At 51.4% G+C, this 23,157-nt stretch overlaps 1 protein-coding gene across 3 annotated transcripts in view; it reads left to right on the top strand.

Moving 5' to 3' along the window:
* The window catches only part of Cpne5 (copine 5), an 82,376-nt gene that overhangs the window by 11,147 nt on the left and 48,072 nt on the right, over positions 1-23,157 (top strand). For 2 of the 3 annotated variants that reach the window (NM_001107616.2, XM_087597402.1), the window contains 4 exon segments: positions 15,526-15,629; positions 17,106-17,145; positions 17,311-17,387; positions 22,264-22,323. In NM_001107616.2, coding sequence (NP_001101086.1) covers positions 15,526-15,629; positions 17,106-17,145; positions 17,311-17,387; positions 22,264-22,323 — 281 coding nt within the window. 3 annotated transcript variants of the gene reach the window in all.

Here is a 23,157-nt window from a genome sequence, read left to right as displayed (position 1 = left end):
TAGCCCCACTGACCTGCTTCCTCTGCCTAAGCCCCGGTGCCCAGACATTCCATAGAAAATCTGTGTTCAGGGCACCACACCACTCATTAAAAAGGAGGGGAAAAAATCCATTTGTTAGATCAGAGCCCTATGGTCTACCTACTGATCTCTGGAAACTCCCTCGCACACACAAGGAAGCGTGTTTTAAGCCATTCGTGGTGGCAGAAGTCATCAATCCCAGCACTCGAGAGTCAGAGACAGGAGGAACTTTGTGAGTTCAAGGCCAGCCTGGTCTACTTAGCAAGTTTCAGGACACCCAGGGCTACAAAGAGAAACCCTGTGTCAATAAAAGAAGGAGGAGGAGGAGAAAGAGGATGAAGAGGAAGAGGAGAAGGAGGAGGAGAAAGAGGAGGAAAAGGAGGAGGAGGAGGAAGAGGGGGAGGATTGCTTTGCAAATCACCAATGTGTTTCTCAATTCAGTTAAACCAAAAGCGTTAATGACTGAAAATTTACCTCTGACCCCAAAAAGGCTCACACCCATCTCATACTACAAACTGCGTTCAGTTCATCTCTCTTGTCCCCACTTTCTTAACCGTCCCAACAGGAGACTCAAGACAACTCTTGGCTGTAAACTCATACGGGAAGAAAACAAAACCAAACACAAGTTACACATTTCCAAGATACGGCAGCCTAGAGCACACATTCCCACTCCCAACACGGAGGAACGGGAGAACAACAAAATGGGCCCAGACTAAAGCAAGGCCACCAGAGCCACCCAGCAGAGCAAATACCAGATCCTCTAACTCCACGTCTGTGGACACACTGTGGTGTCTCCGTGTGTACCAAACAAGAGCCCCTCACAGGACCTTGCTGTTTGCAGCCCCCATGGCCTCTCTCCTAGGTCATGGCCACTTCACTGACTAAGCTTCCCTCAGCAGAGGTCCACGGTCAACTCCAGCATCCTGGGGTTAGCCAAGCTCCATTCTCTCAGCTTCATCCGTCACCCTCTCTGGAGGCAGCTCACGGGATCTGGCCATACACTGCCCAACCCAACATGCTCCAACAGGCTTTCCTTTGAAATCTGGGTGTAAGCCTTGGTGACCTTTGACCTTTGCATTCCAAATGCCAATGGCACCAGCGTCCTGTGGCCCACACCAGAGGCAGATGCCAGCGTGAGCCTTGGCTAGGCCCTTTGGGCTACCATTGCAGTAGGCTCTGAGTGAATAAAACAACCCTTTAGGCTGCCCCGTTCCATGCCCCACAGGACCTTTTTGAAGGGAGAGTCTTTGAAATGAGTTTACTGGTTTCTAAACTTTCACCTGCCATGGCTGGGGTCTGGTTAACCACAGCATCTCCCTCTTGTCCCCGTGCTGAGTGCATGGCTTCTTTGTAGCTATCCTATTTGGAATCTCTCTAATTCTATAAACTCCTGGTCCGAGGCTTCAAACGTGCTTCTTTTCTGGCCGTACTGTGGCGTATACAGATCTTATCGCCTGCTTCTTTATTTTTGGTTCTTTTTTTTTCGGAGCTGGGGACCGAACCCAGGGCCTTGCGCTTCCTAGGTAAGCGCTCTACCACTGAGCTAAATCCCCAGCCCCTATCGCCTGCTTCTTGCTTCTAGCTCTCACTGTAAGTTTGGCTAAATGCAGCCAGTGCTGTCTGTGCCATAGCCTGGATACAATGCAGTCTCGATGTTTCCTCCATCCCATTCATGAGTGTGTATGAACACACTGTCGCTGTCTTCAGACACACCAGAAGAGCGCATCAGATCCCATTACAGATGGTTGTGAGCCACCATGTGGTTGCTGGGATTTGAACTCAGGACCTCTGGAAGAGCAGTCAACACTCTTAACCACTGAGCCACCTCTCCAGCTCCTGAGTCTACTACTCTTTAACCCCAGCCTTTCCCAAAGTCTCAGAACATGGACTTGATATACACAAAGTCCTTGCCAGAGTCGGCTGTGAATGGCTCCTTCCCTGGGATTTCGGGAGCCTGGCCTTGACTATCTTGTTCTGCTGCTGTTTCAGGTTCCTACCGGAATCATCAATTACGCTCTGTGTACAGCATCCTAAGGCTTCTCATGCCTCCTGTGACATTTCCAGATCCTTCCCCAAGCCAGAGGCTTAAGAGCCGTGGCAGGGTCGTTCAGTCACGCCAGTGACCCCGCTTCTCTGGCACCTGTTTCCTGTATCAGCTCCTGTCACAGAGCTGTCACGCATACAGGGAGGAATTAATTTTTTGTTCACAGTTTTAGAGCAGCCCATGCTCGTTCGTTTGGATAGAAGAGGGATTTGTGAAGGGAGAGGCGGTTCATCTCATGGCGGATGGGAAACCAGGAGAAGGAGAAAGGGTCCCTGGGCAAGACATATGTAACCCAGGGCTAGAGAGATGGCGGGGGTAGTTTTGAGCAATTGCTACTCTTGCAGAAGACCCGAGTTCAAGTCTCGGCACCCACCACTCTCTGTAACAGCTGCAACAGGGATCGGATGTCCTCTTCTGTCCTATATGGACCTTGCACATGGCCCCAGGCAGAGATGCATGTGTACATAATTAGAAACAAATCTTTAAAATAGTTTATTTTTTTTTAAAAAAAAGATAGAGCCCTGCCTCCACTAGGACCTGCCCTCCAGGGACCTCTTCCTCCAACCAGGACCCACTCTGCCCGTTTTTCCTTCCTACTAGTAGTCTATTCAAAGTTTGACTCCGATGGTAGATTAAACCATCTAATTGAGCCTCTACAGGTGAACCTCACAGACCCAGAGCTGTTCTTCTCCGCTCTCCTAGGTTCTTCTTAACCCAACCAAGTTGATCATCACAGTGGTCCTCCCCTCAAGGACCCCCAAAGTGAGGGGACACCCTCGAGATGTCCCCAAGACACAAAGGGAGTAGTCCAGGCTCACATTACCACCCCCAGTGCCTGGGGCAGGAGCCCCTTGTTCACCTTAGGACTCCCCAGCAGACTTCCCTCCCATGTTTCTGTCCAATGTGAGCATGGCTTCAGTGAGGGGATTCCCTGCTCAGAAACTCTTCTTAGCCTTCCTCGGCTTGGATCAAGTCCCAGCTCCTCTGTCTGGCTTCTAACTCCACCGGGAGCCACACCCTTCCGCCCCGGGCCTGTTTTAAGTGTCCCTTGTCACAGAGGCGCTGTGGGGAAGGGCTTTTGAACCAAAGTGGCCTCAGGAGGTGGGTGAGATCTGTCTCCTTCAGTGAAACCTCTGGACGGATCCTGCTGAAGGCTCATCAGATTCTGCTCTTTCTGTACCCAGAGCTGAGCAGTGGCTCCAACCAGGCCAGACCCTTCCAGATCCCTCCAGGCTCACCTGTTCTGGTGTCCCATGTGTGGCTGACTGATGTTAGCTATCTACTACTCCCTCCCTCTTCTTGCTAATCTATCTGATGTACACGGGTGTCCTCCTGCCTCAGGGCCCTTGCACATCCCACCCTCATGTATTTCCTCCACAATTTCTCCATATCCTGACACCCATGTCACCTGTCATAAGAAGGCCTCTGGGTAAAGCCTCTGCCTACCCGATACGGCCCAATATGGCTCGCACACGCCCTTCTGTTCTCCTGTCTTTTTATTTGTTTTTGACCATCGAGCAGACTCTGCTGTCAGTATTGTCTTGTCACGTGTCACCACAGGGCAGATTTCCAAGCTCTTTGCCTACCTGGTCCCTTTTGAGTACCTAGAACAGTAGGCTCTTCATAGCTAAAGGGACGAATATCTTAGAACGGGATTTGAACCCATGCAGTCTAGCAGGAAATGGTGGCTGCTGTCTTTTCCTGTCCTTGGCCTCCCCGCCCCTCACTGAGATCCCAGGTCTTCAAATGCAGAGAATAAGCTAGCAGAATATAGAGGAAACAAGTGGCCCCAGGAGGCCCCGTCTTCCTTGTTTGACACAAATGCTGTCCCCCACCCCCATCCCACCCTCAGCCAAACCCCCCACTCTAGACTGTACTGAAGTGAGGGGTGGAGGGACATTTTCTTCCATGGTGGGAGTATGCAGTTTCTTTAGCCTATTGTTGATGAAACTGGGTTCCCGTGGCTGTCCAGGATGCCTGAGGTGGCTGAAGGTTGTGTCTGCTACTTCCGATGCTTAAAGTAGGGTAACAAACAGGACAGGAAAGGGTTGGCTGAGGCCCTGGCTTTCCAGGGCAATTTCACATCATCACCCTCCCCACGAACTCCTGGGAGAAAGGTGCAAGGTGGAGGGCTTTGCATAGGGACTGCTTGGTGTCCCCAAATAGAGAGAGAAGCCCAGCTCCCCGGGGTCCAAACATGCTCCTTGGGAGAAGGTCCTGCCCCAAAGCTGGGAAGAACAGGCCAGTTGCCAGACATAGTAGAAGCCAAGGGCGGAGTGTGTAAAATGAGTCTGAGAAATGGGGCTCCTTCCACTGAGGCTGGCTCATGTGATTCTTCGCTCTCTAAGACTTGAAGTCCATTGAATCGTAAACCCGATTGCTAGGAAACCGTTTAGCCCGCTTAAGTGGACTAATTACTTCTGAGGCCTTTTGGCCGAGCTTGCAGACTTGAGCACCAGGAATACACTCGTGGCTCGGTGATTCATTAGAGGAAGTCTGGAAGGACCTCTTCAGAAGGGCACAGCTTTGGCGGACTGTTAATTACATTCTATAATTGAAAATAGTCTCCATTAGGTCCAGGGCCTCTGACCGGCCCAGCTTCTTTGGCTCCCCTCCCCCATTCCCATCGGGCCCCAAAACACACATGCAGGGTGGGGCAGGGACACACCTGAGCTTGGCGCAGGGCCTCTGCGGTCTTTGTGGAGGTCGGACCCAGATTGAATCCCACACAGAGAAGGTGAGGAGGGTATGGCTTGTGATGGGAACAAGATGTCGGCGGTAAAGATCTCTGGTGTTTGTACACGACAGTTACTGTAGTCACTTTGGCGTGACTTCAGGCCTTGCTGTTGGCTCTCCTGGTTGGTCTTTTTGCCACACATAGCATATGCAGATGCCAGCAATGTACCAAGGAGTAGGGAAACAGAGAAGCTGGGGGGGAATGAGTGGCCCTGGGTGTTTGCTCTGTGTGTGTGTGTGTGTGTGTGTGTGTGTCGTGTCTGTGTGTGTGTCTGTGTGTCGTGTCTGTGTATGTGTCTGTGTGTGTTTGTGTGTGTTTTTGTGTGTTTGTGTCTCGAGTTTGAGGCTAGCCTGGTCTACATAGTGAATTTCAGGGCTGCCAGGGCTGTATAAATAGAAAGACCCTTGTCTCAAAAAACAAATAAAAAACGATTATATTTATTTGAGTGTGGGGAGGTGGCTTTTGGAGGTCAGAGGACAACTTTCACCCTGTCGGTCCTGGGGTTAGAACTCCATTTAGACTTTCTGGTAGGCTCCTTTACCGGCGAGCCATCTGACTGGCTCTCTTTGGATTTTTAAAAACCGTGGTTATTTATGTGCGTGGGCACCTACACACCTATACATACCCATATGTGTGTGGGCATGGACACACCACGACACACGAATGGAAGTCGGAGGGCTACTTGGCATTGCGTCTCTTCTTCCGCTGTGGAGGTATCAGGGATCGAACTTAGGTGGTCAGGCTTGGCGGCAAGCGCCTTTCCCCATTGAGCCGCTACTTAATGTCCTTAAACACCATTAGGATCCGATATACAAGCCTCGTGGTTCAAGAAGAATGTGAGCCTAGGAACCTTCAGCCCCCTCTGGCTCTACTTCTAGGTTGGCCTCAGGCTGTGGAGTTAGGGTGCTTTACCCTGCCTATGCCAGAGGGAGCATTCGTTCAAAGTACTGGGTTTCCAGGAGGTCGGGGACATAGCGCACACACAGTAGCAAAAAAATGGTTGTGGAAGCAAGAAGGCAAATGAGCGGGCCCGTCCAGGCCTTGTGAAGATTTATTTATTTATTCTATATAAGTACACGGTCGCTGTCTGCAGACACACCAGAAGAGGGCGTCGGATCCCATTACAGATGGCTGTGAGCCACCATGTGGTTGCTGGGAATTGAACTCAGGACCTCTGGGAGAGCAGTCAGTGCTCTAACCACTGAGTCATCTCTTCAGCCCCCCCCCCCTTTTTCATATGAGTACACTATAGCTGTCTTCAGACACACCAGAAGAGGCCCGTCCAGGGAGTATATATAATAAAGGGGTAGTGGGCTAAAGATATGGCTTTTGACTTGGGTTCAGTTCCTAGCACCCACAACCACCTCTGTCGTTGCTTCTGGGGGAATCTTTGGCTCCTGTCATGGGCTCCTGTCCACTTGCAGCACACGTAAACTCACAGACATACACACACCCAGAGCCTTACTCTGTTCACTATGCAACTCCTCTGCAGCGGACAGAGCTCGCTTAGCAACTGCACCCGTGGTTCACTGCGGGGAGCAGAATCTCGGCTGTGAGCTAAGCCTCCCGTAGCCAGGAGAGTCAAGGGTGGAGGCCATCTTGAACCTGCAGGCTGGAAAAGAAGAAGCTGCTCTCCTGGGCTCTGCCCGTTCCACTCTCTCAGCTGATTTTAACTATTTGGGTCATTTTTAGGCCTTCTGAGAAAGCCCCATCTTCTCAGCACCTAAATCTGTCACCGCATTTTATGAAAATTGACTCTTAAGATGTAATTTTAGCCTAGGAAATTGAGCAGTATCTGCATCGAGCCCTGCCCGGGCCTCCTGCGTGTCCTCAGGTGGCCGGAGGACAGAGTCTCAGAACAGATCTTTTGAGAAGATCGGCAGGCATTCGGGGCTCTTGCATTTGAAGAGGGGCGGGGTCCCACCCGGTCCTGCCTGTCCCTCATCAGGTGGCTTCCAAGCTGAAGTCCCTATGGAAAGGAAAGGATGGGAGGGGCGCAAAGCTTTGGGTGTTCTGATCACACCCAAGCCACCTGCAAGGCACGCAGCCCAGGCCACTGCCACAGCTACTGTCAGCTTCTGCAAGAGCACACTGTTCAGTGCGCAGTCAGACCATTTAACATCTGAACGCCGGCTGCGAGTGCTGGCTCATGGAAATATTTAGACTGATCTTCGGCGAGCTGCTGGACACGTGCCTTCACATGACCCTGCTGACACACACACACACTCACACACACAGACACACTCACACATACACACTCACACAGACACACACACTCACACACACCAACACACACAGAGAGACACACACATACACACTCACACACACAGACACACACACTCACACACACCAACACACACACAGACACACACACAGACACACACTCTCACACACACACAGAGACACACACTCACACACACTCACACACACACACTCACACACACACAGACACACACTCACACACTGACACACTGACACACACTCACACACACTCACACACAGACACACACAGACACACACTCACATAATCACACACACTGACACACACTCACACACACTCACACACAGACACACACACTCACACACACTCACACACACTCACACACACAGACACACAGACACACACACAGATACACACACACAGACACACACACAGACACACACACACATACACACACACACACAGCAGGCATCTATTTAGCCTGTTGAAGCAGTTATAGGGAAAACCCCGTAGATGGGGTCCGAGTTCTGTTTCTGTTGCTGTATAAAACATCCCAATGAAAAGCTACTTAGCCAGGCAGCGGTGGCACATGCCTTTAACCCCAGCACTTGGGAGGCAGAGACAGACAGGTCTCTGAGTTCGAGGACAGCCTGGTCTAGAGAATGAGTTTCAGAACAGCCAGGGCTACACAGAGAAATCCTGTCTCGAAAACCAAAAATGAAAAGGAAACAAAGAAAAAAGGCAAGCTCGGAGGAGGAAGGGTTTACTTTAGGTCACAGGTTACTCCGCCATCCCATGGAGTCAAGGGAGCAGGGACTTAAAACAGCCAATCATGTCCCAGCCACAGTTAAGACAGAGAAACAAGACAGTTGCCTTCTCTGGTCCCTCACACAGTCCAGGCCCCCAGCCAGCGATGGCGCCACCCACTTCCAGGCTGACCTTTGTGGCAGATGTGTTCTGCTTCCTTCATATTGGGTTTGGAAAGACGGGGCTGTCTCCCTCACAGAGTCCCCTCAGCTCAGACTCAGAGATGAATTTTGTTTTTTTAACCTAACCGTGTGATTTTATCATGTGTCCCTCGCTGGACACAGTCTGAATATTTCCACTCTGCATTGGGCCATCGTGTACTACGGTCCTATGTCACCATCTTGGCTGTTTCCCAGGCGTGGGTCACTGGCAGTCGCTGGCCATGTGGGTGGCGAGCAGTTGAGCAGGAGGGAATGCTATGATCCCTCCTTGGAGACCTTTCTCCTCACGGACCTCAGGCGTTTCGCAGATGAGCTCCCATGCGCAGTCTGTGGAAGATCTAGACCTTCGGGGCCAGTGAGGAAGGGTGCCACACTAGACCCGACCACCTGAGCTCCGTCTCTGGAATCCACGTGGTAGAAGGAGATGAATGACTCCTACAAGTTGTCCTCTGACCTCTGCACGCACCCTGGTGCACACCCCCGCCCCGTCACACACCGAGCACATGAATGAAATAATTAAACAAATAAGCAAACCACCCAACCTGTCATGGGCGTCCCTAAATACCCTGTCTCTGACCCTTCATCCCTGGGCCTTAGTTTTTGTCATTGGTAAAATGGCATCCTGGTGTCAGTTTCCTTCCGCTTTGGCAGGGGTTAAATGGCAGGATCTGTGGTGCACTACCTGTTTGTACTGACAGGCAGAGAAAAGGCGCTATCCCCTTCCCTCCCCTTCTGTTAACAAGGGCGGCTGACATGTCTGTGTTCTGCACATGCTCCATAGCGGCACCATCCCACCTCTGACCTTTGCCCTCCCAGCACCGCTGAGGAGGAAACACAGGCTGCTTCTGAGCCATGGTGATCCCCGCCCAGGCCACTGAGTTTCAAAGTGGGCTTTTCTATCCCGTTGTGAACCTTGCGGGTGGGTGGCTCCTGCCTCTCCTTCAACCCAAGTCAGCCATTATTTCTGGGGGTACTGTGGTAAACCCGAGCTCGCATCCGCAGAAGAGAGTTTGTGTTCCTCGTAGTCTGGAGGTTCTAGGCCAGGTTTCCTGGTGAGCCTGTGTCCTCTGTGGCAGCCTCCAGCCATGCTGTACAACTGTGACGGAGTTGTTGAGAATGTGGTTCCTAAGTCAGATCCCAAAACCAGCTTCTACCTGTCTAGAAGGGAGAACTCGGGCAGGTCCTCAGCTCCCGGGCTGCCATGAGGTCAGATAAGTTCACTGGTGGGAGGTTCTCAGCGTGCACACACAGCCCGCAGTGACGCTTCTCCTGAGAGAAGCCATGCTTTATCCAAGAGGGATGCTGATAGCATGCTTGCCCATGAGTTCGGGGTGAGTGTGGGGGACAGAGGTCCCAGCACCTTCCCTGGGCTCGACCAGGATTGCCTGCCCTCACCCATTTCCCACAGCCTTGTGAGGCCCAGAGGGGAGTGGAGCTGGGTGGGAGGACTGGTTTGGTGGTGGCTTGGCAGCCAAGTTCATTGGCAAATGGCTGCTCCCCCAGGGCTGGGACCATTTAGCAGATTATGCGGAACAATGGCTAATTAGAAGCTGAGGGGTTTGGGCAGGAAGTCTTTCATTATGAGCTACATAGAGCTTTGCATCCCGGCTGGAGAGGGCACCCGTCTCTGTCCCACTCCAGAGGCAGGAAGGCCTTTGAGTCTGGGTCTCCTCACTCAGTCAGGTATTCCCAGTCACCTTTCTCTCCCTCTGCCCCGCCCTACCCCATCGCCCTACCCCATCCACCCCCCATCCTCACACCTTGATGCCCAAACAGAATAGGATATGGTGTGGGAGGCCCTGAGCTCCAGAGCACCACGACCTCTGAGCCCCATCCCCCCCACCCCCACCCCCGTTGTCTTATAGTACCTGGAGGGGGCATTGTATCTGGGCAGTACAGTATTCTGGCCTCTTCTAGTGAAAGAACTTTCCAGACTCAAAACCCTTGCAGGCCCGGAACAGACCTGGACTCTCGTGTCCTTCCGTGCCTCCAGGTGTCGATCACGAAGCAGGGCTCATCTTCCAGCCTTGGAAAGCACCCTTCTTTTCCCCGGTCGCCCTCCGAGGCTAACAGACTCTTGGCCTCTGATTTTAATCCTGGTGAACATGAGTCATGAACTGCCAGGGCTGGGCTCTGGGGTCAGGCTTTTCCAATCCCCTGTTTAGGAGGCGAGCACTGCAGGGGTGCTGGATGAATTGCAGCTTGGAATGGAGGTGCAAGGTCTATCAGTTCCCATCCTCCTGACCCAGCCGCATGGGCGCTGGCCACCAGGGGTTCTACAGCTGGGGGATGTCTCAGAGGCTCCAACTGCAGTTTGTCAAAGTCAGAGGCTGCCTCTTGGGATAGGGGAGGAGACGAGGGGATAGGGAGTGTGCGTACCACTGTTGAGGCTTGGGGAGAGCTACCAAAGCTGGTGGGTAGTGGAGTGGGTTCCCCATGGCCTCTTGGCATTCCTCACCTCCATGTAAAATGGGGGACCACAGTAGTGTGTCTTCCAGGGGTTCCTGAGGAAACTAAATGATGTCATGGTTGTGGAGAAGTCACAGCACAAAGCATGAAGAAGAGGATTTGATGAGGAGAGCAGCCTGAGTAGGGAATGGGGACAGACCACTTGGGCTGGCACCTGGCCTACCGAGACCCATGTCTGGGGGCTGTTTCCTAATTAGCTGTGTGAGCTTGACCAGAATGCCCAGTTCCTGGACCCTCTCCTGCTTCCTCATTGGTCAGTTGGAAGGATTTGGTCTCTTCCAGCTGTGAAGTCTTTAGACCTGTCAGCCAAACACAGCACAGCAGGGGAGTTAGGGGTGTGTGTGTGTGTGTGTGTGTGTGTGTGTGTGTGTCTGTGTGTGTCTGTGTCTGTGTGTCTGTGCGTGCACACATTCATGTGTGAGTCCAGCCGTCAGAAGCTAACCTCGGGCATCGGTCATCAGTCCTCACCTCCCACCTTGCTTGAGACAGGCTCTGTTTTTGCTGTTTGCCGCTGGGTACACCAGGCTAGATGGCCCAAGATCCTCCAGGTTTCTCTTGTGTCTCCTTATTGCCGTAGGACTCACCTACAGATGTGAGCTACCACATCTGGCTTAAGGTGGGTTCTGAGAATTCAGACTCGGGTCTTCCGGCATGCACTTTTACCCTCTAAGCCAGCTTCCCGGCCCCTGTCGATTTGTGATTATATCAATAATGTATCGATTTCTAAATCACCACCCTGCCTGGGTTTGAATTCTGTGTTTATGTCCAGTCCTTGTAGGCCGCAGGCATTCTTGTAGTTGCTCTGAGCCTTGTCTGTAAAACGGGGATCTCAATGCATGGGAAAAGCCTAGAGTCTAGCACACAGGAGGGCCACACGAGCATTGTGAGGAGGGCACGATTTTGGTTCTTTTTTTTGGTTCTTTTTTTTTTTTTTTTTTTCGGAGCTGGGGACCGAACCCAGGGCCTTGCGCTTCCAAGGTAAGTGCTCTACCACTGAGCTAAATCCCCAGCCCCGAGGGCACGATTTTGGAAACAAAGTCTCATGTGGCCCAGACCCGAACTGGAACTCATTAAGTTGTTGAAATGAGCCTTGAGTTCCTGATCCTCATATACGAACCTCTAGCAGCTAGAAGGGTTGTCAAAGGCAGTGTGAGAAAAGACCACCCACCCCACCTACCCCACCCCACCCCACCCCACCCCACCCCGCCACCCCCCACCCCCTCCCCCGCCACCTCTCTGTGTTTCTTTCTTTCTCTTTATTTGAAACAGGGACTCACAATGTAGCCACGGCTGTCCTGGAACTTTATGCTCTATGTAGACCAGGCTGGCCTCAGACTCAGAGATCCACCTGTGTCTGCCTCCTGGTGCTAGTATTAAAGGCGTGTGTCACTATGCCCAGGTTCCTTGTTTCTTAAAAATGTATTACATTTACTTGTTTGTGTATATATGTGGGGGGCGTGTGTGCATATGCCACGCACGGTGAGCGTGTAGAGGTCAGAGGATAACTTTAAAGGTGTCAGTTCTCTCTTGCCCTGCGGGTCATCAGGTATGACAGCAGGCACCTTTCCCAGCTCAATACCTCAAGGGTCCTTGTCCATTTCTTAGGTGACACAAATGTTACTCAGTGGATTTGAGCAGAACGGAGGAGAGTGAGCACCAGGGGCTGCTGGAGATTATGTTTCTGAGAGAAAACCCACGTTGGCATCCTAGCAGGGAGGAATCTGCCCCTGATGTATACTGAGGTTTTCGTAGGGGTTTCTTTTGAAGGCATGGGTGTGGTTGAAGATGTGTTGTTCTGGGACACGCATCAGTGAGGAGCTGTTCCCATGCTGGGCCTATGGGGTCAGTGAGGATGCTGCTGAAGGCAGCTCTGGGAGAGTTTGTGGTACTGAGAGAAGAGCCCCCCTAGCGCCTATCTGCCTGTGTTTTCCAGAGTCTTACATAGCCAAATCCCATTGGCAGCAGCCATAGGAGAGCCTGTAGCCAGGTCATTGTCTGGAAAGGTCAGTCCCTCCAGGCCTCCTATGAGGTGAGCATTAAAGGATACTTTGCTTGACTGGTCAGGGTCCATACACCCAGCTCTGATGAGTTCTGAGGACACGTAAACATGGGGACTCGGGGACTGGAGAGATGGCTCAGTGGTTAAGAGCACTGATTGCTCTTCCAGAGGTCCTGAGTTCAAATCCCAGCAACCACATGGTGGCTCACAACCATCTGTAATGGGATCTGATGTCCTCTTCTGGTGTGTCTGAAGACAGCAACAATGTGCTTATAGATAATAAATAAATAAATGTTTGAAAAAAAAACCATGGGGGCTCACCTGTTCCCAGAAATGCCAGTTCTTCTGCAGAGCAGAGCCCCTGGGAACCACTTAATTCTTTCCCCGAAGAAGTTACAAGGCTTGCGTCCCTTTGAGGGTCTCACTGGACTGGATGATCTGCAGTTAATGCCGTTTAATTGGTGTTCTCGGGGCTTAGCCATGGGAGCCCTTGGGAGAGGCTTCCTCGAAGAGCTTCACTGGGTCTGTTGCGAGAGACAGAACCTTCCAGAGGGTAAATGATCTCAATTCCAGTCTTCTTTTGGCTTACGCCTTTTATTTTCTCCCATAGGAGGCATCCCAGTCCTGAGGTCAGGGCGCCCCCTCCCCAACATTGCCCCTCTCGGGTGCCCTGGAAAACTAAGTCTTCTGCATCCGTTTCCCGTGCTGATCGCCTGTCTCTGCACTGCCACGGTTCACTCAGACCCCTGTGCTTGCGTGGGGCTTGCTTAGGGTGCATGACATTCATCCTACACAAGAGATCTCCTCCCCAGTCTCAGAGCCCAGAGCTTGGACCACTCAGTGGTTCAGGGTGATTCTGAGGAGGTATCCAGACCCAGATTCAGGAGGATGAGGGCCCTGGCCTCCTTCCCCTGCTCCCCCATGATGGGATACACATAGCCGTTAGACTGCAGACAGACTTGGGTATTCATATTTCATCTCCCCAAGGCCATTCTGTCTGGAGAACTCCGCAGGGCTATGTGAAATACAGCGGCCAGGTTGACACCCTCCTAAAACACACACACACACACACACACACACACACACATCACCGTCATCCATTCAATTATCGTATTCTTGCCTTCATCAGCCAGAGTATACCTTGAGCCTGACAGGCACCCGGTGGCCTTTTAGAATTTTAAAATCTGAATTTCAGAGCGCACACACACACACACACACACACACACACACACCCCACTTCTTGTTATTAGTCCAACTAATGAAAACCTGTAAACCTTCCTTAGCAGGCCCCTGGGCTGTTGATTTCACAGTTGCGATGTACATATGTTAATTATGCCCAAATCCCAGCAATCCTTCAAGCCTCTCCGTGGTCCAGGGACCTTCGGAGCCCCCCTCCCATCCTGTTTCCAGGGGAACCCCATCTCCTTCTCCAGCAGTGAGCAGTCTCCAGGGAAATCCCCCCTCGTCGAAGCTTCAAGTGCCATTTTCAAAGCAGCGGCTGTCATCCTTCCTGAACGGGGGTTTTCCGTGGAGTGTAGGCTGGGGCTGGGCTGTGGAAGAGGGGTGTCTGCCAGCCCCGGTGGGGGGATGCTTCAGACTAGAGCCATTGAAAGAGAGCAGCAGGGAAGTGTGATCTCTCCAGAGAATTCTCTAAGACATAAGTGTTTACCTGTAGGACTCCCGCAAGGAAGCCATTAGGAGAAATGTTCCTTTTGTCTGAAAGCTGGAGGTTCACTCCGAAGGGGTGGGGAGCGCGTAGGAAATCCTCTGCAGAGGGTGCTGTGTTTGTGAGGTTTTTATGGAGTTTATAGGAGAGACAGGAGCCTGGTTATATTGAGCCTAGAGTGTGTCGTCCCCACCCCCATTCCCAACCCCATTGCTTGCACACAGCAGGGCTGTCCACAGTGCTTGGAAAATAATCCACCTTCTCGCAGGTGGCTCCTCCCACCAGTCAGGTGAGGTGCAAAAATATCACGAGTTTCTTGCTGTGTGACTGTGGGTAGGTTACTTAACCTTGCTGATTGGTTTCCGAGCTCGAAAAACAGCTGGCAACACTCAGAGTTCTTAAAGGGTTAAACGAGACAGCTTAAAGATCCGGTTGGCCTAGGATCATTCAGTAGAGGCTCGGTAAATGTTAAGTTTTCTTCCTCATTCCCTACAGCCCTCATTCATTAGTGGCTCTCAAACCCATCTGCTTAGTAGCAGTGTCTAGAGACCCTCCCGGACGGATGCACGGCTGTTTGGGCCCCCATGCACCTCGATTCGACTTTAATTGGTCTGTGGTGGGGCTGAGTGTGGGTATATTTTTTTAAGCACCCATTAAAGCATGCATATATATATATATATATATATATATAATTCTCATATATATACATACATATATATATATAAATAATTCTCACACAAACGTAAAATGGGCAAAAATCCGTTTAGTTTGTCATACCCCACCGAGGCATCGAAGACCACGCCCAGCCAGGCACACAGTGACTCTGAAATAAGGGTCTGGGTAGATTCGATGTGGCGATGTGGCGACGCCGGCCAGGTGGGAGCCCATCATGCACTGCAGATGCTGCGCTCCCTTGTCTACAAGGGTTGGGTAAAAGCTGATTGCACCGTTCATTTGTCTGTGGAGGCTGCTTAGTAACCTACTCTGGGCACTTCTTGCCTGCAGTTTGCAGCTTAGAGAGGACACTGATCGAAGAGCAAGCCAGTAAGCAACACTCCTCCATGGTCTCGGCATTAACTCCTGCCTTCAGGTTCCTGCCCTGCTTGAGTTCCTCTCATGACCTCCTCCCTGAGTTGTTTTGGTCACGATGTTTAGCCGTAACAATAATCACCCATTGCCTAGCAGTGAAGGGAGGGCAGGCAAAGGGCATGGCATAGGCTAAGCGTAAGATAGAACACACAGCGTCACTCAGATATGACACCATCTATCCTCCAGGAGCTGCCTGGAGCTCATGCCTAGGGAGGGAGGGAGGGAGGGATCAAGGGATCAGAGAAGCCTGGAGAGAAGTGCATGGGCTGGAGCCCACAAGTGTCCTCGCCTCACTTGTACTCGTTCTCTTGCAGTTTGGACGCACCGAGGTCATTGACAACACGCTCAACCCGGACTTTGTGCGCAAGTTCATCGTGGATTACTTCTTTGAGGAGAAGCAGAACCTCCGTTTTGATCTGTGAGTGGAAGGTGGGGCTCACGCTACGGGGGTGGAGGGATGTGGGACTGGGGCCCTGGTGACAGGGTACAGGTAGAGAAGCAGAGATATTCTGGGAGACCAGGGAGATGAACGTGACAGATGAAATCTACCTACAGCCCTGCTAGGGTGTGGGAAAGGGTGTGTGTGTGTGTGTGTGTGTGTGTGTGTGTGTGTGTGTGTGTGTGTGTGTGTGTGTGTGTAGACACTTAAGAGCTAACATGGGGGGCTGGAGAGATGGCTCAGTGGTTAAGAGCACTGACTGCTCTTCTAGAGGTCCTGAGTTCAATTCCCAGCAACCACATGGTGGCTCACAACCATCTGTAATGGCATCTGATGCCCTCTTCTGGTGTGTCTGAAGACAGCAACAGTGTACTCATATACATTAAATAAATAATAAATAAATCTTTAAAAAAAAAAAAAAGAGCTAACATGGGAAGGATGGAAAGGCCTCATTGTGAATAAACATGTTGTGGGGTGACAGTCTGGAGAGACAAACTGTCAGGACAAGTGGACAGTGATTCCCAGCCCTCAGCAGGTGCAGCCTAGAGCAGGGGAAGAAAGGTTGCAAGCAAGACCCTGGGAGAGCAGGCTGCAGCTCAGCCGGCTCCATACAGGGGCCAGCCCAGTTGCAGGACCAACCTGCCTGCCGCCCACTCAGGTGGAGGTAGCCATGCCTCCCTTTCTTAGGAGTGACCAGCTCAGTGTAGAGGCAGGCCCAAGGTAAGGAGAGGATGTGAGGACAGAACTGCCAGACAGACACCGATGAAGCTGGGGAGACAGACAACTGGGAGTGATGGATAGGGTGACCCAGCTACCTGTGACCTAGCCACCTGTGACCCAGCCACCTGTGACCCAGCCACCTGTGACCCAGCCACCTGTGACCCAGCCACCTGTGACCCAGCCACCTGTGACCCAGCCAGGGTTCACTTGTGTCATTTCTCATTCTTAGTGAGATAGGACACACTCGTGGGGAAGAGCACAAATCTTTTAAAAATTACATTTATTTCTGTGTGTGTGTGTGTGTGTGTGTGTGTGTGTGTGAGAGAGAGAGAGAGAGAGAGAGAGAGAGAGAGAGAGAGGGGTGAGAGAGAGAGAGAGAGAGAGAGAGAGAGAGAGAGAGAGAGAGAGAGAGCGCACGAGCATGGCAGGGTGTGGAGAGGCCAGAGGACCAGCTTGTGAGAATTGGTTTTCTCCTTCCTTCATGTGGATCTGGAGGACTGACCTCAGATCAGCAGGCTTGGGCAGTGCTGTGCCACTGGCTGGGAAATGCGTAAATCCTAAGAGACTTCGACTTATCCTTATCCCCGTCTTCACCGAGATCAGGACAGGATGAGCCTCCAAGACTCCCAGTGCTCACAGTGGCAAAGCCTACTTAAGGGATGGATTCAGAGTTCAAGACGGGATTAAGTGGAATACCCCCTGCCTGCCTTCACGGTTTTTCTGTGTTCCCCGTAGATACGACGTTGACTCCAAGAGCCCGGATTTATCTAAACATGTAAGTTCTGCCCATGACTGCCCAGTGAGCCCAGGCTGTCTCTTAAATGTCATATTCTGTCTGGGCCCTGGGCTTCACTCAAGGGAGTGTGTATCTATGGCTGCATGTGGTCACTTCAGTGGGGACAGTGTCTAACACTCATCTCTTCTGCCCTTGGATGTGCAGGACTTCCTGGGCCAGGCCTTCTGTACCCTAGGAGAGATTGTAGGGTCCTCTGGGAGCCGTCTGGAGAAGCCTCTCACGTAAGTGTAGGAGGGGTACAGCCTGTCTGGGTGGCTCCCCTTGTGATGAGCCATCTAGTGTTCACCCTGTCGAGAGCCTGCTGGTGGCAAAGCATTAGACAGCCAGGGCTTTAAGAGTCAGCAGGATCTTGGACCCTGTTCTCTCTGTGCATCTCACCCAGGCCTAGTTATAAGAGCTTGTATCCTGCAGGGAGGGACAGTGGCTGAGAGCTAGCTGGTCAGTTTGCAACCCTACCTCTCCCATTGTGTAAGAAAGAGACCAGAGAAGATCAAGGGGAATGACCCACCGAAGGCCACACAGCCAGCAAGTGGGAAAGCTGGGATTTGAACCTGGGCATTATCTGCACTGTATGTTCCTCAACTCATTCACTGCCTGTAGATGTAGACCTGAGCTGGGAGTTAAAAACAGACTGGAGTTGGATGCAGTGAGGCCTTCCCACCTCCCCTTTCTAACAGTCTGTAAGACAGGGTGGTTGGCCTGGTGCTTGTAGGGAAAGCGATTACTCTGAGACACCTCTGGCATAGGGGTTCCCACATGCGGCTAAGGGTGGCTTGTCATTATTCTGAGGAAGCCCTAGGGACAGGGCCTAAATACCAGCAGTCACAGGCTGGCACAGGTGACTAGGTCACAGGGCAGAGCATGTGGGGAGAGAGAGAATTCAGTCTAGGCCAAGCGTGAGCCCCTCACTCGCTTCTGCCAAGTTTCTTTTACATACTGTGGTTTGTAACTGTAGTGTGTGTGTGTGTGTGTGTGTGTGTGTGTGTGTGTCTGTGTGTCTGTGTGTCTGTGTGTCTGTATCTCTGTGTCTCTGTGTCTCTGTGTATATGTCTCTGTGTCTGTCTCTCTCTGTGTCTCTCTGTCTCTGTGTCTCTCTGTCTTTGTGTCTCTCTGTCTCTGTGTCTCTCTGTGTCTCTGTCTCTCTCTGTCTCTCTCTGTCTCTCTCTGTCTCTCTCTGTCTCTCTCTCTCTGTGTATGTGTATATGTGTATAGCGATTAGACAGTAGACTCTTCTAGACCCTTGCCTATAACTCCTTGGCAGCTATACAGTAGCATCAGAACCTTAAGAAGGAAAGATCTTTTTTTTCTCCCCTCAAAAGCCCCCTCTCTGGGTCCCCAGAAAAAAATAATACCTGTTATTTATCAAGATGGGGGAAAACAGATTTGGAGGCTCTGGAGATTAAAAATCGAGGGGGCGGGGATTCTTTTAAAAATTATGGCTCAAAAAGTTGGGGATATACATATACAGACTCTTCTCTCTCTCTCTCTCCCTTCCCCCCCCCTCTCTCACGCACGCACACACACACACACACACACACACACACACACACAGAGAAATATACACAGAGAGCCCCATGGGAAAAGCAGTTGTCACTCTGAAATGAAGAAAGACCCCCAGCACCCACCTACATACAAACTGGACAGATTGCACAGCCTAGGACTCCAGGTTCCGGAGGCAGGGACAGGAGGTTCTCAGAGCTGGCCAGACAACTGAATTACAAATCTCAAGTAAAAGCCACTGCCTCTTTATAAGGTGAAAATTATCGGAGGAAGGACCTAACATTAGCCTGTGGCCTCTCAAGGCACACACATGCACATGCACACACATACACACAATATATACATGCACATGGATACACATGCACATGCACACAGGGCAGCACAGCGCACACACAGGTACACACGCACAGAGCACACACACGCACACACACGTGTACGCATGCGTACATACGTGCACACATGTGCACATGCATATACACACACACACGTCCGCACAGATAAATGATACAAATTCGCATTTGCCTGACGGTCCCAACATATCTTTAACTGATTCCTTTAAAAAATGACAGCAGCGTGTAGGGACAGAGCCTGCAAAGCAGCCAAGAGCACTTGCCATTTTTGCAGAGGACCCCGAGTTTGGTTCCCAGACCACACCAGGCAGCTCAGGATCGCCTGGAACTCCAGCCCCAGAGGATCCGAAGCGCTCTTCTAGACTCCAGGCATCTCCCTGCACACATACACATAAATAAAAAGAAGATACATCTTTAAAAACAAAATTTAGATCTCAGATGTCCTCGGAGGCCAAGAACGGCATATAGTTGCTTTTTATTTAACTCATTTAGGTGTTTTTTTTTTTTACAAAAACAACGAACATTTTTTTTTTCTTTTTGGATTGCTTGTTTTTCTTGTTTTAGATTGTTGAGATTGTTGTGGGGGCGGGGATATTTTTGTTTTGTTTTGTTTTGTTTTTCGAGACAGGGTCTTTCTATGTAGCCCTAGCTGGCCTGGAACTCCCTATGTAGACACAACTGAATTATAGATTTAAAGAAGCCGCAAAATTGTATCCAGTTTGCAAGACTGTAAGGATGGCTCGGGGGTTAAAAACACACACTGCAGCCGGATGTCTCACAGCCGTCTACACCTCCAGCTCCAAGGGACTGGGTACCTCTGGCCTCATTCACACGCGGGTGTGTGCACACACACACACACACACACACACACACACACATATGCACACACAGAGTTAAAAATAGCAAAAACAAATTGGAAAAAAAAGTGGGGTTTTCCCAGGAGAAATCACAATTAGCTCTTGTTAAGAAGCAGTGTTCTTTCATGCATATTTATACACTTTAAAATTATTTTTACTCATTCTTCGACATGCACGTAACAACATTTGAATCATAGTCCACTGCCCACTGCCCTCTCTCATCTTCTGGAGCCCGGGAGTGTTTCTACCTTCCAGCTCCCTCCTGGGTCCAAACCAAACGAGTCACGGGTCTGTTCCTGCTTGCTGGATGGGTAGGGGTCCTCCCCCCCAGAAGATGAGCCCAAGGACAAGATCTGAAATATAGAGGCTCCAGAATGCCTCAGAGGAGGCAGGTCCTTCCCCCGCCCCCCCCCCCCCCAGAAGGTCTTGTGTGTCTAAGTTTAGCTGTTCATGACTAAACCCCACCGGCAGCTCCTGTTTACTGGGCGTCTATTCTGGGACAGATGTTAGGGTCAGGGATTTTCTAGCGAAATCAATGCAGGGGGAGCCCTCAGTGTTCATGGGATGCACCACTGTGCATCCCATGAACAAAATACTGGACATGCACTGACAGGCCTTGATCCCTGCACGACACGGTGCGGCAAGCCTGTGCCGTGTATTTCCTCTGTGTTAGGTTTTTTTTTTTTTTTTTTTTTTTTTTCTTTTTTTCGGAGCTGGGGACCGAACCCAGGGCCTTGCACTTGCTAGGCAAGCGCTCTACCACTGAGCTAAATCCCTAACCCCTGTGTTAGGTATTCTAAAGCACTCAAAGGTGATGTAGAGCTTAGGGCATGCCAGGCACGGTGGTGCATATGTGTAACCCAGCCCTTGAGCGCGGAAGCAGGAGTTCAAGGCCACCCTCAACTCTGTAAGTTGAAGGCCAGCCTCGGCTCTTTGAGACCCCGATTACTATTTATTTCTAAATAAATAGTAAAATAAACCACATGGAGGATGTGTGTGAGCCTCATATTTAAATGATGTGGTAGCAGCCAGGCGGTGGTGGCACACGCCTTTAATCCCAGCACTCAGGAGGCAGAGGCAGGCAGATCTATGAGTTCGAGGCCAGCCTGACCTACAGAGCAAGTTCCAGGACAGCCACAGCTATGCAGAGAAACCCTGTCTCTAAAAACAAAACAAAATGAAAACAAAGAGATTTGCACATCCAGAGGCTCTGTTGTCCCAGAGTTGTCCACAAACCGGTTCCTTGTGCCTAAGAAGGGATGATGTCACTGGTTTGGTTTCCTTGTGTTTGAGGGTAGAGGGGCTGTTGTCGTTTTGAGACAGGGTCTCAACACAGGGCAGCCTCAAACTCAGGGTCCTATGTGAGTGCTGGGATTGCAAGTGGGCACCATCATATCCAGTTTCCTTTGAGCTTTCGAGTCAGCGCCTAGGGTCTTTTTCTGTAGTCCAGGAAGGCCTCAAACAGATCCCTCTGCCTCAGCCTCCCAGATGCTAGAATTGTGAGCGTGTACGGCCGTACCCAGCTGGCCCTATTAATTTACTAAGGTGTTGATGTGAGCACCGTACTGAGGGACTTAGTGGGAGAAATCAAGAACTTCACACTTCTGGAAGCCAGAAATCCAAATTCAAGGTGCCTTTCTGCTGAGGCCGTGCTCTCCTGGGTTTGGGGTGATGGTGGGTTTTGTTCTCCTGTCTTTTCCGTGTGTGTCTGGACAGTCAGATCCCACCTACATAACCTCATCCCCTTAACTGTTTTTAAAAAATTATTTAAGTGTACGTGTCTATGTCCGTGTGTGGGTATGTGCGCGAGAGTGTAGGTGCCCTCAGAGGCCAGAAGAGGGTGTCAGATTCCCAGAGCTGGTCGTGAGCCTCCTGATGTGGGTGCTGGGAACCAAACTTGGTTCCATCCGCGCTTAACTGCTGAGCTATCTCTTCAGCCCCTTTAAAGGCTCTGTCTCCAAATACAGTTGCATGGGTGCATTTGGGCCTTCAGCATCTGAATGGGGAGGCATAGTTAAACCACAGAGGGCCCAGGGTTGCAGTCTCTACCTGCAGCAGGTGTCAGGGTCACCTAGAGCAGAAGCTTCTCTCCACCCTCAGAGTCTTTGGCCCAGTAGGTCTGAGTAGGCCTGAGGCATGTTTATAACATTTTCCCAGGGGATACTGGGGCTGCTGGTATGGGGTCTTAATCTGAATACCTCAGGGATAGCATAACTCGCCCAGGGCTTCACCCTAAAGCCTTGATAGATCTGCAGTCTGGACTTTTGGTTCTGTTTTAATGATTTCCAGGGCAGAAGCCTAGCCCCAGGCATCCGTATGTCCAGTGTTCTGGCCTGTGAGGACTAGGGCCCTGGGCTCATGCTTGGCTCTCTTCTCCTCTGTCTGTACAGGATAGGAACGTTCAGCCTCAACTCCCGGACAGGCAAACCTATGCCAGCCGTGTCTAACGGGTAGGTCCCCAGGCTGCCGTAGCTCTCCTGTCCTTCTGAGTTCAGCCTATGGAGGCTCCTACCTCTGGGCTCAGCTCCTGATCTACTCTTAATCCCTGGATAGGAAGACAAAGGGTCCTGAGCCCCTTTACAAGGTCTCAGGCACCCTCCTCTTCTAAATAGGCCAGAGCTGGAGCCTGCTGAGGCCTGGTGGCTCTTGGGACTTCAGGGAGTAGGGTTGGGTTCAGAAGAGCAAACTGTGCCCAGGGTCAGCAGATCTGGGACCTCTCAGTCCCCTTTGTCTCTCCAAGCTCTGCCCCAATCCCTCCTTGCCCCTCTTCCTTTATCTAATGCCCCTCTTGGCTCTCCATTCTCCATGGTTTCCCTCTTAAACAGGAACCTCCTCCTTCCTGTGGAGTAGATTTGGCTTAACTCCCCCACTGCCTCCATAGCTTGCTGGCGGCTGCAGAGGGCTATCTACTTCCTCAGTCCCCCCTCTGAGTTCGTGTCCCCTGAGGAGATTCTCCATCCTAGCGTCTTCTCACACCATGTGGGCCTAAGGGTCTTTGGGACCGAGTAAGGGAGCCTCCTGCATTTGAGGGAAGAGACGGGAGGAGCCAGATGTGGATGCCCTCACAGCTCCGGGCCAGTGTGGCTGCCGGTTTAGGAAGAGAGTGGGTACCAGTGAGCTGAGAGGAAGCAAAAACAGACCTAAGAGAGTCATAAAGGCCAGAGGGAGAGGGGAGGGAAGGCCAAGCCTGTGGGAGCAGGTTGAGGAAAGAGAGGAGGGAAAAGCGAGATCGGAAATAGAAGGTGGGGTCCAAGGCAGAGAGAATGACAGATGGAGAGCCAGGG

The sequence above is a fragment of the Rattus norvegicus genome, chromosome 20 (assembly GCF_021556685.1).
Source record: "Rattus norvegicus strain SHRSP/BbbUtx chromosome 20, alternate assembly SHRSP_T2T, whole genome shotgun sequence".
NCBI lineage: Eukaryota > Metazoa > Chordata > Mammalia > Rodentia > Muridae > Rattus > Rattus norvegicus.
This window is presented reverse-complemented; position numbering and strand designations above follow the sequence as displayed.